The sequence below is a fragment of the Vigna umbellata genome, chromosome 1 (genome assembly GCF_029865625.1).
Source record: "Vigna umbellata cultivar VRB3 chromosome 1, Vumbellata_1.0, whole genome shotgun sequence".
Lineage (NCBI taxonomy): Eukaryota > Viridiplantae > Streptophyta > Magnoliopsida > Fabales > Fabaceae > Vigna > Vigna umbellata.
Genome location: NC_142165.1, coordinates 100,680,088 through 100,697,775, shown reverse-complemented (window position 1 = coordinate 100,697,775; position 17,688 = coordinate 100,680,088). Strand labels below are relative to the sequence as shown.

The window sequence follows — 17,688 nt, the reverse complement described above, 5'->3', positions numbered from 1 at the left end:
GAAAAAAAAAATCAAAACTAAAAAACCTGCCAACCCGACAGTTGTGGGTTATAATACAACCCAATTTCAATTGCTTATAAGAAACAAAAATATATTGGTTTTAAAAATATCACGTTAACAACTCCTTTTTAACAATTTTTTTAATAATTTTTTAACAATAAATTATGTGTTACTATTTTATTAGTATGTATATTTAAAACGGACTGAACTACCATATAAGTGATTATAAAAAAGTTGTTAAAAAAATATTTTCTTTTTAAAATGAATCATGATCAAAATTTTAATTAAAAAAAATATAAAAAAATATAGATGAGATAATTAAGCAAATCTATATTACTTTTATAGTGTTTGCATACCATTTTATAAAATATTTATTACATCGTTAATTTCATTTTATAGCTGTTTACTCCTATTAATTATAAATAAACTACAAAAATATTATCCAAATAAATAGATTTTATAGATACAACTTTTTTCTAAATAATTAAGAAAGTAAGTTCAATTTTTTATGGGTTAAAATCAACTTATTTATTTTTGTTTTATTAGACGTTAAAATAAATATATAAACTAGTTTAAACTTACAAAATAAAATAATTTTAATTTATTTAGTTTTTATATGAATACTCATATATATATGTATATATATATATATATATATATATATATATATATATGTATATATGTATATATCTCTATATATATTATGATTGGATTAATATGGTTTTTAAAGAAAAGTGATAAAAGTGAATTCTACGAAGAGTGATTTTCGTGGATTCTACCATTTGAGAAATCCTTCTTTGCTATGATCCAGAGATGAATTTTAGTGCGTTTTTCAAAAGTTTAAAGGAAACTTGTAATAATCTGACTTTTCAATGAGTTAGAAGAAACAAATTTATTACTCTCCATTTCTATACAAATAAACACATTAAAATCTTTATTTTTCTCTTAACATAAAGTTTGCTAAATACTAAATATGTTGAAGATGTTATACAAAAAATCTATATGTAATTTTCTAGGAGATAATAAGTCGTGTTCCCTTAATACCCCTTCCGATAAACTTTTAGATATTTGCGTTATTATTCATCTGTGTACTCGATACATGTACCGAATATAGTTATATAATACTCTTACGATTATTCAAACGCAAATATCTAAAATTTTCTTTAAACGAAAGGAAAATTTATTTCTTTGGATGAGGTGTCTCTGCACCTCTTGTGACGTGACCTTGATATTAGGATCACAATTCTATCCAGAACACGAGTATCCGTAGTAAAATCTGTACTAAGCAGTAATTATTCGTGATATTTACTATTCGCTGGTAATGAGTAATATTTTAATATCCGCTTCTAAACAGATCGGGTACAGGTAGTATATTATTCGATCTGCGCGTATCTGTTATCTACAAAAAATTAAAAAGAAAATTTATATATCTTTTAATTAAATTTAATTAAAAATAAAATAAAATTATATTTTATTAGTTTAAATTTAATTAAAATTAAATTTTAATTTACATTTAATTTAATTTATATTATATATATATATATATATTTTGTATTTTTATTTAAATTTTATTTTTAAAATGTATTAAATATTCTTTTTCTTTTATTTTTTATGGGTATCCGCGAGTACTCACGGATTTTTAAAATATTCACGGGTATTTTTTAAGCGAATACCCGAGTGTAGCGGATCGGATAACATATACGATTTTATCCGACGAATCGAATTGCAAGTAAGCAATATTCGTGCTCAACCCGATCCGTTGTCATTTCTACTTGAGATACATATCTTAGCAGAGGATGCAATTGATAAAGTTCATGGACCAATTTTTTCCATTTTTCTTTTAAATAAGAGTGAGACAGTTCATGAACCATTTTTTCCTGTCATCAAGTTAATTATGTGAGAATTTATTCTATACGCTTTGTATAGTATGAAATATTAACCGAGCGGTTACAAACAACCAACCGGATATTTAGGTAATCTGTTTATATCTTATTCTGTTTATATTTTATTGGGCTTATATTAGCTCAAGATCCATGAGGAAAAGAATAAATACAAAGCTAGGGCCAAGAGCCAGGTACGTTCAACTTACTCTACATGACTCTCAAATACTCAATAGTGATAACCATTCACTAAATATTCAACCAAGAGCCGAGGCTCTTCAAATCACACGCCTAACTTGGGCGTCGGAGTACCTTTTGCAGGTACATCCCCTCGTCAAGAAGGAGACCGATCGGTTTGCGCCAACACCGATCGGCCAACCGGAGGAGTTTGGAAGCGAGCGAGCGGCCCAGACGCGTCAGCAGGTTAGTCTCTCGGTCCCTAAAAGTATCTACCGAAACATTTTGGCGCCCACCGTGGGGCCGAGCGTCAAACCCAATGACGACCACGAGGAGCATGGAGGAACAACAAAGCACCAGAAAGATTATTAGAAACCACAAGAAACCAAGACGAGCGTTCGGTCTCGACATCACTATTTCGGATCAACACGAGAAACTTTCGACAAAGTAAAAACTACAGTAGATGAATCATCATCTCTACGTGAGACGTCGTCAACAAGATAAGTATTTTTTGAAATATGAATATTTCATAAAATATCTAATTGATAATAGATATTATAACAACTATTTTTATGTTAAATATATAGTATAATCCATAATATATTATATGATATATGATATATTATATATAATATAGCATATAACTATAAATATAGTTATCTAATTATTATAACCGAAATATTCTCTAGCATGATTAAAATAGTCAAAGAAATTGTTGTGTGAGAGATAAGTATCAATAGCAATATTATAAAATCTCAAGACGGTTTTGATACCTTGTTTATTATCTATGTGATTTATTCGGTGCAATTCATAATATCTGGTAACCGAATCATTTATTATACGGTCATATACCATAATATATATCATCATGAGAATTTCAGCTATGAACATCTTGAAGAAATATATATCAAAATCCACGCCATCAATTATGCAAGTGCATACTAAGATCTAGTCATAAACGGACTTCATGGAATTCAATTAACGAAGGGGAAGTCTCCTATTACAAACACTGATTGCCAATTTCGTCAGCAAAGTTCATAATTAACGATCAAGTCAGGGACCGAGCGGTAAATCCCTCTCGGGAGAGAGGTAAAGCCCTCTCAAAGACGAACGGTAAATCCCGTTCACTAGGAAACACTCCTAGATCAAAGCAGAGGTAAAACCCTCTCAAAGCCGAACGGTAAAGCCCGTTCCCTAGGAAGCACTTCTAGGTCGAAGACCGAGCGGTAAATCCCCCTCGGGAGAGAGGTAAAGCCCTCTCAAAGACGAACGGTAAATCCCGTTCACTAGGAAACAATCCTAGCTCAAAACAGAGGTAAAACCCTCTCAAAGCCGAACGGTAAAGCCCGTTCCCTAGGAAGCACTCCTAGGTCGAAGACCGAGCGGTAAATCCCCCTCGGGAGAGAGGTAAAGCCCTCTCAAAGACGAACGGTAAATCCCGTTCACTAGGAAACAATCCTAGCTCAAAACAGAGGTAAAACCCTCTCAAAGCCGAACGGTAAAGCCCGTTCCCTAGGAAGCACTCCTAGGTCGAAGACCGAACGAACGGTAAAGCCCATTCCCTAGGAAGCACTCCTAGGTCGAAGGCCGAGAGGTAAATCCCTCTCGGTTCATGTTGAAGGACGAGCGGTAAATCCCGCTCGGTTAATATCGAAGGCCGAGAGGTAAATCCCTCTCGGTTCATGTTGAAGAACGAGCGGTAAATTCCTCTCGCTTAATGTCTAAGGACGAGCGGTAAATCCCGCTCGGTTAAAGTCGAAGGCCGAGAGGTAAATCCCTCTCGGTTCATGTTGAAGGACGAGCGGTAAATCCCGCTCGGTTAAAGTCGAAGGCCGAGAGGTAAATCCCTCTCGGTTCATGTTGAAGGACGAGCGGTAAATCCCGCTCGGTTAATGTCGAAGGCCGAGAGGTAAATCCCTCTCGGTTCATGTTGAAAGACGAGCGGTAAATCCCGCTCGGTTAATGTTGAAGGTCGAGAGGTAAAACCCTCTCGATTAATGTTGAAGACCGAGAGGTAAATTCCTCTCGGTTCATGTTGAAGGACGAGCGGTAAATCCCGCTCGGTTAATGTCGAAGGCCGAGAGGTAAATCCCTCTCGGTTCATGTTGAAGGACGAGCGGTAAATCCCGCTCGGTTAATGTTGAAGGTCGAGAGGTAAAACCCTCTCGATTAATGTTGAAGACCGAGAGGTAAATTCCTCTCGGTTCATGTTGAAGGACGAGCGGTAAATCCCGCTCGGTTAAAGTCGAAGGCCGAGAGGTAAATTCCTCTCGGTTCATGTTGAAGGACGAGCGGTAAATCCCCCTCGGTTAAAGTCGAAGGCCGAGAGGTAAATCCCTCTCGGTTCATGTTGAAGGACGAGCGGTAAATCCTGCTCGGTTAAAGTCGAAGGCCGAGAGGTAAACCCCTCTCGGTTAAAGTCGAAGGTCGAGAGGTAAATCCCTCTCGGTTAAAGTCGAAGGTCGAGAGGTAAACCCCTCTCGATTAAAGTCGAAGGTCGAGAGGTAAATCCCTCTCGGTTAAAGTAGAAGGTCGAGAGGTAAAGCCCTCTCGGTTAATTTCGAAGACCAAGAGGTAAACTCCTCTCGGTTCCTGTTGAAGGACGAGCTGTAAATCCAGCTCGGTTAGTGTCGATCGTCAAGCGTCGATCGTCGAGCGGTAAAACGCCATCGGTCTGTCTTTACATGGAAAAAGTTCTAAAAAGAACTCTCTTCAACCACCGACAAGAGCGGCAGAAGCTCACCAATACAACAAACACACCCTCCCTCAAACTCATAAGTCCTATAGTTAACCACGGCTAAAGCCAAACGCTTAACTCGGACTTGGGGGGCATAATGTATAGTATGAAATATTAACCGAGCGGTTACAAACAACCAACCGGATATTTAGGTAATCTGTTTATATCTTATTCTGTTTATATTTTATTGGGCTTATATTAGCTCAAGATCCATGAGGAAAAGAATAAATACAAAGCTAGGGCCAAGAGCCAGGTACGTTCAACTTACTCTACATGACTCTCAAATACTCAATAGTGATAACCATTCACTAAATATTCAACCAAGAGCCGAGGCTCTTCAAATCACACGCCTAACTTGGGCGTCGGAGTACCTTTTGCAGGTACATCCCCTCGTCAAGAAGGAGACCGATCGGTTTGCGCCAACACCGATCGGCCAACCGGAGGAGTTTGGAAGCGAGCGAGCGGCCCAGACGCGTCAGCAGGTTAGTCTCTCGGTCCCTAAAAGTATCTACCGAAACACGCTTGTTTATCTTTCTTAGGTAGTTTTCGGTGTTTAGCTAGGCTTTAATGATTCAACTGGGACACGAAGTATCTCAAAAATAATTTCAAGTTGGGATCAATAAGAGTTTAAGAGTAAGAACCTTCCCTAGAATAAAGCTCTTAACTTTATGATCATAGGTTCGAATTGGGAAATTGACTTTTTAATTAGTAAAAAATAAACTTTTTTTCTTTTTCTTATTTTTTTTTTCATTCATCCAAACAAAACAGTAGATAAATTATTTCACTTCTATTGATTTAAACAACATATCTGTATTTATCCTATGTAATTTTTATTTTATTTATTTTCTACTTTTCTCGCCATTATTCATATTTAACTATCTGTAAAAGGTTTACGCTACAAAGGTCTATTTTCTTTTATATACGCATGCTAAAACTGAGGATTAAGACGATGGAGACATTGGCAACTTGCCACGCCTTTTTTTTTTCTCTTTCTCGTTTCTCATTTCTCACGTGTCTCCTTTTTGAGCTAACTCCATTCTTATATGAACTGCTACTTCCTTCGCTTCTTTATTTCTTTCCAATTCCAGAATATTCCAACTCTCTGCGATCTTTTCTTTTCTCCTCGAACGTCCTATGCTACGCGAGGATCAGGTTCCAGAATAATACTGGTGGTCTCCTACAACTGAATAGCGTTCTGTTCTCTGAAATTCATTGGGAGCCAATTCCGTCTCTAGGTCATCTTCTCTGAATCGGAATTCGCCACGAGGAGCTGAAATTGTGGATGAATGAACGTCGAAAAAACATGAATGTCAGGAGAAAGATCGGGAAGTATGAGGTGGGGCGAACTATTGGCGAAGGCACGTTCGCCAAGGTCAAGTTCGCCAGAAATTCTGAAACAGGGGAGAGCGTGGCCATTAAAACTATGGCTAAGACCACCATTCTCCAGCACAGAATGGTTGAGCAGGTTGACCTTGTTACTTTCAACTTCTCCATAGGGAACTTATGTGTTCAATTTCCACTATATTGATTTATAACCTTTATGTTTTGGGTTTTAACTTTTGAGTCCTGTTTGGTTTGCCGTTCCTTCGAATTCATGTTGTTAATAACGAGAGTGAGGTCAAGCCTTTCTTTACATTCTTCAATTGGTATCCAAAAAACGAAATAACAAAATTAAAATAAACTAGAGGTGAAAATATTATGGGCTAGATTGTATTTGGTTCGTGAGAAGGAGAATCAGAGGGAATGTCAATTGCTGGAGACGGAAATGGTCAGGTTGCTTGCGGGAGAGGCTGATTTTGAGGCATATGACATTGTCTATCCCTCGGGCCTTGATCAAACCTATTTCCAAAATTAGTTAAGTGAAGATTTTATTAGAAAAACCTGTTTGGTAAAAAAGTTAAAGCTCTGCACCGTTCAAAATGACTTTTAGACCCCGAATATTGACTTGTTTAAATAAATACAAGTAATATAATGATAATAATATTATTGTTATCATTAGTCTGATATTATTTTTACATTCATATTTTAAATTTGCAGTCAAAGTTGTGCATCTAAATCCATATGCTTGCCTGTGCATTTATGCCAGAATATTGATGCAGTTCGTTGTACTGAATGCTTGTTGTAATTCTTTTCATCCTTTGGTATTAGCTTTTCTAACTTGAAACATGTTATCATAGATTAAAAGAGAGATATCGATTATGAAGATTGTCAGGCATCCTAATATAGTTAGATTGCACGAGGTATGTCTAGAGATATCTTAATACATCAGGATTTACACCATCTTTCTCCCTCTTGTATTTCTCACATTGTTCTCAAATTTTAGGTTTTGGCTAGCCAGACCAAGATCTACATAATCCTTGAATTTGTGATGGGAGGGGAACTATATGACAAAATTGTAAGTTTTTATGTTTATATATTATGATTCTTCTAAACTTTGACAATTCTCAAGTCTGACCTTAAAATTTATAATCACTGTTGAGATGCTAACAGATTAATGTTAATGATTTGATTAGGCTTTTTATTAGATTTTGTTTGTTATATATGTTACAATTACACTGCTTTTGGATCTGTAGGTTCAGCAGGGAAGGCTTTCTGAAAATGAATCTAGACGCTATTTTCAACAACTTATAGACGCTATTGATCATTGTCATAAAAAGGGTGTGTACCATAGAGACCTGAAGGTGAAAGGCAGTATATAGTATATGTATATGTGTGTGTGTCCGTGTTTATGTTCTTGCTGAGGTAAATGTTTTAACCTTCTTTTGTTTTTGTCTTGATCAATTTGTTTCTCTTCTCTTTTGATAGCCTGAAAACCTCCTTCTTGATGCTTTTGGAAATTTGAAAGTTTCTGACTTTGGATTGAGTGCATTGACTGAAAAGGTAATAAACTGGCATCTTATTTTTCCTAGTCTCAGAATAAAGATTTTTGGAAATAGCAGAAGCTGCAGAACTGACGGCTCCATCCTATCCTTTTCTGTGTCTTTCTTGTAGGGTGTTGGCCTTCTTCACACCACTTGTGGGACCCCAAATTATGTTGCCCCTGAGGTAAAATTAATTATACACAACTCCAATGTCATTCCTAATTATTGCCTTTATCTTTTAATCCTTTTCCTATGGGCTCAGATTGATGTTTTGATATAATTCTCTTTATCAAGTTTATTTACGGTCTTATGGACAAATCACCAGTGATGAAAATAGTAGCCAGTTGAGGTGTTCTCTTCTCTGCATTACGACCTTTTTATTTTTCTCTAAATTCAGCATAAATATTAATATATATAGATTATAAGAGATATTCAAGACTGATACGAGGATAATATATATATTAAAAAAGAGGAATTAAGGATGACATGAGAAATAAGAAATTAGTCCACTTGAAAGTTAAAGAAGTCTGATTCAATACATAGGGTAAATATTAGACCTTACTCTCAAACCCTTATCTTGGAACAAGAGGTGTCTTCACGGTTAATTATTTATACATTTAATGATTGGATTTGTAACTATTGCATTTTTTTTTATCTCATGACATTGATATATTCAATTTATATGTCTAAGGTGAGATAGTTAATTTAGGTTGCAATTTGACTGTTTCTTCTAAGTGATTTAATTATGAGTTCGTATAAATTTGATTCTTTTCCCCTTATTGCAATAAATTTCATTTATCATTATGTGCTTTGGTTTCTCACTGAAATGATCTTTTGTAGGTGATCGGAAATCGAGGATATAATGGTGCTGCAGCTGACGTTTGGTCATGTGGGGTCATCCTATATGTTCTACTAGCCGGATATCTTCCTTTTGAGGAGCCTGACCTTCCAACTTTGTACAGAAGGGTATTCTACCTTTCCATTATAACCTGGAAGTATACTTGAAAGAGCTAGAGAGAAGAGTGAAAAATATTGGTTGTGAATGTAATAGAAAAGATCAGTGGAGCATCACTTTTAACTACTTTGGAACTTTATTTATATTTTAAATCCTGAACTATTCTCACTGAAGAGAAAATAGTCTTTTAAAATAATAAGAAACAATTATATAACATTCTTGTAATTGAAGTGTTAATAACAAGATCCTAATCAAACAACCTTAATAATTGATATGGACAAAAATAAAATAAGCTACTAAATTCACGCATAGTTTTAGAGGTGACAGTAAAATTGCCAAGGTTGAAAATATTTCTGCTGCCAGCATTTATCTTTAATGGGTTATTCAAGCTTTAGTAGTTGTTTACATGCTGTATTATGTAATGTGAAAAGGTGAGATGCATTGTTCTTATGTTCATGCTTATTATGTAGTAGAGCTTCATTTGTTGAAAACTTGTTTTGAACCTGATTATTAAGAAGGTAAATGTGAGAAAGTAATTAGGTGGACAGATTGGTGTTAATAAGGGAGACATTGATATGCTTAGGCAACAGTAGTGTGTGTAGATTTTTGGAGGGAGTGGGTGGGTGCGGGAAGGGATTCTATTTTGTATGGTTGAGGATTAAGCTGAGTCTTGGCTGAAGAATAGTAATCCCTCTGGCTTTTACTATTTACTTTTATGAAAAATTGACTGTCTTGTCTTTCTTATTAGATACCATGAGGAATCTTTTGTGAGTGTGTTTAATGTTCATTTTAGGAGTATTGGCAGATGTAAATTGTTAACCAGCTGTTAACTTGTTATTGAATTTTCTTTTTATTTGAACTTGTAGATCAATGCTGCAGAGTATGTCTGCCCATTCTGGTTTTCTGCTGAGACAAAGTCATTCATACATAAAATTCTAGATCCTAATCCAGAAACAGTGAGTACAGTTTTTCATTTCTTCAAGATGTAATTTGTTATAGCCCCTAATACAGGCATACACGCATTATGCTTTGTTATGAAGTGTGTGCGCTTCTAACTGATTATCCTGATACATTTTCATAGTTACATTACAAGTGTGTTTATTCCTACGACAATGCAACTATGTAGTGAGTTCTGTGAAACAAGTATAATACTTTTTTCTTTTAATTTTTTGGTTTTTCTTTTTTCCTTATTTCAGAAACATAAAAATTGAAAATAGTAAAAATTGAGACAATAAATGATTTTCTTCTCATTAAAGGATGTTACTATCAGTTATGGTCCACTTTTCAGTTTTGTGGCATTTTTATGCTTCTGTAAGGTTTCATAATTTTTGCTGACACTAAAATAAATATATTTTTGTATGTATAGACATTTTTTACTACTTGTATAAGGATTACCCTATCTGGGAAATTTTACACCTGATTATTGCAAATTAGTTGTGAATTAAATAGATTATTCTTATTAATTCCAATTCAATTATGGAAGTGCAGAGGGTGAAAATTGAAGAAATAAGGAAAGTTCCATGGTTCCAGAAAAACTATTTTCCTGTCAAACTCAAGGAATGTGAGCAAGTAAATTTGGATGATGTTCGGGCTGTTTTTGATGATATTGAGGTTTGCTGTTTTTTTTTGTTCTATTCAATTTATACAAACAAAATTTATTTTTGCAACTGTATGTCTAACCCTTGCATATCCATAGCTGCAAATACATTGTAAGTCTACAATATGTTTTGCTAGTTATCCAACAGCGTAAGTGCTTTGATTCACTGATCTGGGTAGTTGGCACTTTTACATTTTTATAGGACCAATATGTTGCTGAAAAGTCAGAAATTACCGAGGGAGGTCCTTTCATAATGAATGCATTTGAGATGATTTCCTTATCACAAGGATTGAATCTTTCACCATTGTTTGATAGGCACCAGGTATTGTTTTAGTTTCATCTTCCTGCCCTACAATCTCCTGGTTCCTCTATGTCTCTGGCTGCCATGTAACATTTTATACTTCCACCTGCCTAGGTGGGCATTAGAGGGCATCTGATTTCAGGTTTGAATCAAAGGGGGGCAAGTTGGCTGAGAGTAATTTTTTCAAGGTTGTCTGATGTTTGCCCCAATTGATATGCTTTTGCTGTTCTAACAGGATTATGTAAAGCGACAAACACGTTTTGTCTCCCGTAAACCAGCAAAAGTTATAATTTCTTCTGTTGAAGCTGTTGCAGAGTCAATGGGTCTTAAGGTCCATTCTCGCAATTACAAGGTATAACTTCAGTTCTCTACTTTGTGCTGTAATGTTGAGTGGATAATCCATTGGCTCAAGATGCCTTAAGCTGATAATAAATGGTAGTGTGATGTACCAGACATTTTTTTACAGAACTATGAACAGACGCACTTTCATTTAATCCTATTGTCATCATATATCAATGCAATCTTTGTTGTTTGTAGCTTTTGCTGCTCTAATTAACTATTGTTAAATTAGTCTGCAATGTCTATCGTGTCATATTAGCCAATTTACATTATTGTTTCAATCACATTACATATCCCTAAGTAGGGATTGCTAATTCAAAACAGGTGATTATTTGGTTCTCTAATTTTAAGACCAGCTAGGGATTTTTGTACTTTATTCTGAAAATAAATGTGTCTCTCGCTTTTATTTTCTTTTCCTATCATTTCCCTAAATGTAATTTTCTTGTAGGTGAGGCTAGAAGGTGTTTCTGTAAACAAGGTTGGGCAACTTGCAGTGGTCTTGGAGGTTGTTTGTTTTTTCTTTTTGTCTCTTTCGTGTTTGTTATTTTTTATGTGAAAAATTTTATTTCTGCTTGATCATATGGTTAAATCATGTTTGTTTTTTCTTGAAAGGTTTTTGAAGTCGCTCCATCCCTTTTCATGGTTGATATTCGGAAGGCAGCTGGGGACACTTTTGACTACCACAAGGTTAGCTTCAATATCTACACTTATCTACATTTTTTATTTCTCAAATGCTTTCAAGCTATGCCATGGGAATCACCAAAATAAAATATGGCTAATGCTAAAAGGGGGAATTACCAGCACAGTTGTTCATACAAGCACGTAGAGTGACATCCTTTTTGCTTATCAATATTCGTGTTCCAACTTAGTTAAAAAGAGAGGGAAGAAACTCATTAAGAATTATCATTTGTTCCGTACTCAAATTTAATAGCTCCATATGGCTGCATTATTTGTTTTTCCCCATCTTAGGAACTCATCATCCCATGTTTTAATTTTTAATTCTTAAGTTAATCTAATTACTGGTAGTTAGTTACTGACTTTTGTCAGTCATCAATTTTAAAAAGAAAATACTTTGGTACAGCTACATGGTGAACACAACTATTTTAGGCATAGTGCAGAATAAGGAATTTGGTTGTGCGTTAATCAACACTATCATAGATGGAGTCAATTTCTGAAGTCCAACGTTGGGTTTGATGTCGATGTCCAACGGTACTGGAATTGAGATGAGCAAGCCCATATGCTAATTATTAGTTTTCTGGCTTTGTGAAATTTTACTGTTATCCGATATTATGTCTTATCCTTTCCTTATCAGTGTTATTTATGATTGACTTGATTTTGTTACGTAAGATTAGAGAAATTCTGGGTTATATTATGCGACCATGGGTTTTACTCACTGCATCATGGTATGCTACATTTTGATAGTTATTCCCCGTTTGATAGTCATATGTCCATCAAAACTTCCAACCACCCTATGTAAGAAATAAAATGAAATTCATGCTTTGAAGTTGAGAGAGGGCTGAATTTTTTAAGCAGTTATTTTACTTATAAACTTTATGTGTGCACCATTAACACTCTATCAACAACAACTAAATCATTTTTTACGACCTTGCTCGAGAAACTAGTTAATACACGAACTTTAAAGCTGGCTATTAAAGTAAAAGTGAAGCTTATACAATTACTTATTCAATTAAAAGTGTTGGATAAAACTAGTTAATGACATATCTAATAAATATAAAATAACAAAAAAATTGTAAACTTTTAGTTGATTTTTAATTTTTATTAACTTTTTAAAGATAATTTTTTTTATTAAAATTTAAATTAGTTACAGAAGGTAACATAAAAATAATCAGGAAGTGTATAAAATTATTAAGAATAAAAAAGGAAAAAAAAAAGAACCTACAAACTTGTAAGCTATATATACCATCCTGTGTGACTACACCTTGGAATCGGTTAAACATGAATGACTCCAGACTCATGGATTCATGTTGAAAGTGTTTCGGAATTTGAGAATACTTGTGGGTATTGGAAGCTTAAACATAGAAACATATGATAGCAAGAAATCTAGATCACAAGTTAGAATCTCATCCTTGACTTAAGTCATGAATTGAATCTATGAGAGACTTGAATCAATGATTACATCACAAGAACAATGTATATGAATTGAGAACAAGACAAGAAGATACGAGTCGAACTAAGGACATAAAAACACAATCTGGAACGAATTACGAATTGGATTAGGCATGAGGTATAAGAAAGTAAGACAAAAACATAAGAACAACGATTCGAGAACAAGCAATAGAAGAATTCAAATAAAAAAGGTGGAGAGGCCTTATGAGATAGCAAAATTGCACGTCACATGAAGTTGAATCTTCATCTTCAAGATAAATGTCATGAAGAATCGGAATCGTCACTTGAATAGTAAGATATCAAGATAAGACCTAAAGAAGGAAAATCACTCTTACCAAAGAGATTATGCTCTAGAATAACTCCTAAACTCAACAAATTAAGAATTAGATTGAACGGGAGTTATAAGAAAGTAAGACAAGAACATAAAAAAACAATACAAGAACAAGTAATGGAATTCAAATAGAAAAGGTTGAGAAGACTTACGAAATGGAAGAATTACACTCTATCCGAAGTCGAATCTTCATCTTCACGATAAGTATCATGGAGAATTGTTACTTGAATTCCGAGATATCAAGATAAGACTTAAAGAAGGAAAATCACTCTCACCAAAGAGACAATGTTTTAGGGTAACTCTTAAATTTCATATATCTCAAAGTTCATTAGGAAAAAGAGATGCTGACTGTGTATAGCCTTCTTGGGAGAAAATGCAATGGCTAACTGAGAGAGAAATTCAAGTTAAATAAATCCTAGATCTAGATTTGTCTCATGTTTTCCCTGTTTGTATTAGATCTTATATGTTTGGGTCACACTTGTCATGCTTTCTCCTCTCTTCTCTCCGGCCAAAAGTTTGGTACTCTAATTGGGTTTGAATAAGTCTTTAATTGGAGCCCAATTTTAGGTCTAATACAAATACAACTAAAGTCCAAAATGGCAATAAATCATCCAACTATTTTAGCTTTGTTACTCTTGAAATTATCTTTGCATATTTTTGCTCATTTTCTTCTTCTCCATTCATGCCTTTATCTTAAGTGGGGTTTAAATGAAAAAACAAACATGCTAGATAATTCACAATTTTTTAAAGTTATAAGCTCGTTAAATAAATTTTGTTATCAAACATTTTAATTTGATCTAAGTTACTTAAATAAGATAGTCTAAAGCTTGTTACTTACGAAACCCACTTGCTTTATTTATTAATTCGATTGTGCTACCCAACGTTTAATCCTATTTCCAGAAGGAGTGTATTTTTCTTTTCGCTTCTCAGGTTTGTATACCTACTTTAAACATTTGTAAATGCAGCCTAATATACATATATTTATATTTGCATGCAGATAAACTGACAGTAACTTATATCTGTACTTTTTTGCAGTTTTACAAGAGTTTTTGTTCCAAACTCGGAAACATTATTTGGAGACCGGCAGGGACCATTCCAAATTCTAACACGCTTAAGCAAATGACTATATAATCCAATCCTTGAAGTTATGAACGATGCAAATCTGCTTAGAAGTGCACCGAGAGCTTCAGCTGGTCTCCGAGTATCCTAAAAAGCTGACAAGCTTTGTTGCTATCATAATGCAACGTGCAATGCATGAATAGTATTGTGAACGGGTGTCGTTGTCAACTTACCACATGGCTTGGCTTGGCATAATAAATCTACCCCACGATGGTTTACAAAATCCATCCATCATTGGGTTCTGGGAGAAATGTATAAAGAATAAAAACAAAATACGTGTTTGATTAAGTATGAAGTTAAATCTACTCAGATTTGAGTATGTAAATGTTAACGTAATTATATTTTTAACCATAGTACTACCATGATTTTGTGGGGTCCAAATGTACTGAACCCAAAATTACGCGTTTTATTTGACATTTGTCGGAGCACTAGTGTACGTTCCCACTTTACCACTTGTATGGTCACTGTCTAGACTGCATGATCTCTGCTTACACAAACAGCAATTGTGACATGCGATAATAAGTTAATAACTGATCACATCTACAAACGACATTGTTGAATTTATCGAGAATTTGATTTGAAAACACATTGGAATCATATTGTAAGTAGAGCTACGTGGCCTTTTGTGAAAGGACATTATTGCATGGAAAGTCGTTCATATTTAATTACTTTACATATCATTATTAAATTCATAACATTTTAAAAAATTATGATGATGACAAAGCTTAGTAAGTTGTGAAAAGTAGACTTAAAGAAATAAATACATAATTTTATTAACAATGTATCATTTTGAATCACACTGCTGAATTAATATTCATGGTTACATATATTTGAAAAAATTAAAACAATAAGTACATGTGTGTGTATACTATTTAGTTATTCATTTGAAAAAATTATAATTTCCTTTATACTTTTTGTCTTCTTTAATTTTTAGAACTATTTTTTACCCTTTATCCAAATAGACTTCCTTTCTTTTCTTCTGTTACACCAATCTTATTATATCATACTTTATTTTTAGGTTATTTTCTCCTTCACTTTAAACTTATCTTGCCTTTTTCTCTTGGTTTTACATGTGAATATTAAAGGGTTTCACATGTTTAATGAATGGAAAATGTTTTCTTTCGATTGATCTATCTCATAATCAATGTTTTGGTTGGTTAGGTAGTATAACTTAGAGTTATGAAGACTTTTTTGGAAAAGGGGGTTCTAGCTCTTTCTACCAATTTGGAATTATTATTATTTGATAAATAAACAACTGATGACCTTATCTCTGGTCGATAATGGGTGATCCAATAACGGGTGAAACAATATATCTAACAAACAATAAATATCGCTAGGATAGACTCTAACCACCCACTTATAAACTATGAATTGGTCTTATCTGTAGTCGATGTGGGACTTCTAACATATGGAATGAATAATTTCTAGTATGACATATGATTTTAAATTAACGAGTGTTTTAGTTTGGATAGATTGAAGTGTTGAAAATACCTATAAGCAACAAAAAAATATAACTGTGGTTTCAATTCTTTGTATAAGTTGTCATTAATATTAAATGTGGGTTAAAATGAATAAGAGAGACTGAAAATTAGTTTTGTCAAATCTGCTTAATTATTTTGTTCCAAATATATGTCACTTCAGCGACACTCAAAAAGTAGTATTTATTTTATGTACATGGGTCCTTTGAAATTTTCATCACCCAAACAATGGTTAGTTGCTCAAATGAGATGGGTTTGTAAGGAGATTTTGTAACTTTGGATGCTTGAGTGATGAAACAATGCTTAAGTGATGGATAATCTGTTGAAATTTGGAAATAGAAGAGATATATTAAGATTTTGTAGTTTATTTTATTCATATACTCTATTAATAAACTAAAAGTGGCCTAATATTAAATATAAGTAATATCTCAATCTTAACTCTCTAAATATAAATGTAAACAAATATACTTTTATGAGACTGACGTCATCATGAACTCATATCAAAATAAAAGTAATGAAATAATGCTTAAGTATCATATAATTGTTAAAATTTATAATTGTTAAAATTTATAATTGTTAAAATTTGTAAATAGAAGATATATGCTATACAATTTATTTTATTCATATACTCTATTAATAAAATAAAAAGGTAACCGTAATATTAAATATTAACATTATCTCAATATTAACTTTTTAAATATAAATAATAAAAAAATATATTTTTATCTTTATGTAAAAGATATTTTAAAACAAATTAAAAATTTCCTAAAATTTAATTTACATTCCTAAAATTTGAAGAGATAGAACATCAATAATGAGTTTATTCCAGATAAGAAATTCACATCATCTCTAACTTAAAGCTTTAACACAATAAATTTATATAGGTCATTTTTTTAATATGTTCAACTTTTTTATTTGTAGTTAATATGTAATTTAGACTCACATTCATATTTTTAACATGATGAATGTTAGGATGTGGTTCTTCATCTATTTTATGCTTTTGGACATCAAACTTCTTCAAGATATATCTATTTTTTTTCCCTTTGATCTTTCTTTGTCTTTGTTCATTTTACATTTTGATTTGGATCATAGTAATATTTTCAAGTTGACAGATCAACAATGTAATTCCCTTCCAAAACTATTCATAAATTTAACTCTCCTAAGATAAGTTTGCATTATTGCAACTCATAAATAATAACTTTTGCCATCAAAAAATAAATAACAAGGTGTGAGAATGTTTTAAATTAATTTTATTTCCTAAATCTCCAAATACTTAATGACGGTCAAACACGAGATTAAATCAATTTTCTCTTACATTGGATATATTAAGTTTTGACACTTGTGTGTCACATTATTCAAGTTAAAATATCACTACTTATGTTCAACTACTTAATTAAATGTTAATATTGTGTTTTTTCATAATTATCTTGTATTTCTCCAAATTGAATGCTAAGAATGTGTCTTTTTATAGATGTTATTGATTATTAACGGGTGAAATCAAATAACATAATCATCTATAATTAGATTCATACTAGTAATTAAAGAGTTAGATAAGCCAACTAAAAGGTTACCTTTTTAAGTCCAACTTAACACTAATGTTTTGGGAGAACGAGTTGTTCGGTCTATGAAGGAGGATGTTTATCATGTTGGATCTATCAAAGAAGAAGTTCACCGGAAAGACACAAACACTTAGTTTAACCATATAAGGGATTGACATTACTCTTTATCCAAAATCATAAGACAATGAGTTAATGGATCTTTCATCTTTATATAATATTCTACTTTC

At 33.1% G+C, this 17,688-nt stretch overlaps 1 protein-coding gene across 3 annotated transcripts; it reads left to right on the top strand.

Annotated features, from left to right (window-relative positions):
• The first annotated feature begins 5,759 nt into the window (after positions 1–5,759).
• LOC124829819 (CBL-interacting serine/threonine-protein kinase 24) lies at positions 5,760–14,840 on the top strand. Of its 3 annotated transcripts, none has more exons than XM_088105166.1 (14): positions 5,764–6,259; positions 6,972–7,034; positions 7,118–7,189; positions 7,368–7,475; positions 7,600–7,674; positions 7,786–7,839; positions 8,496–8,621; positions 9,477–9,566; positions 10,099–10,221; positions 10,410–10,529; positions 10,744–10,860; positions 11,296–11,352; positions 11,460–11,534; positions 11,929–12,214. In XM_088105166.1, the coding sequence occupies exons 1-14, from the start codon at positions 6,077–6,079 to the stop codon at positions 11,968–11,970; spliced, it is 1,305 nt and encodes a 434-aa protein (XP_087961292.1). In that variant the 5' UTR covers positions 5,764–6,076; the 3' UTR covers positions 11,971–12,214. The 3 variants fall into 3 exon arrangements, with proteins under 3 accessions (XP_047159347.1, XP_087961292.1, XP_047159346.1); XM_047303390.2 differs by lacking the exon at positions 11,929–12,214 and adding an exon at positions 14,341–14,840 and having other exon boundaries at positions 5,772–6,259; XM_047303391.2 differs by lacking the exons at positions 11,296–11,352; positions 11,460–11,534; positions 11,929–12,214 and having other exon boundaries at positions 5,760–6,259; positions 10,623–10,755.
• Positions 14,841–17,688: the final 2,848 nt, after the last annotated feature.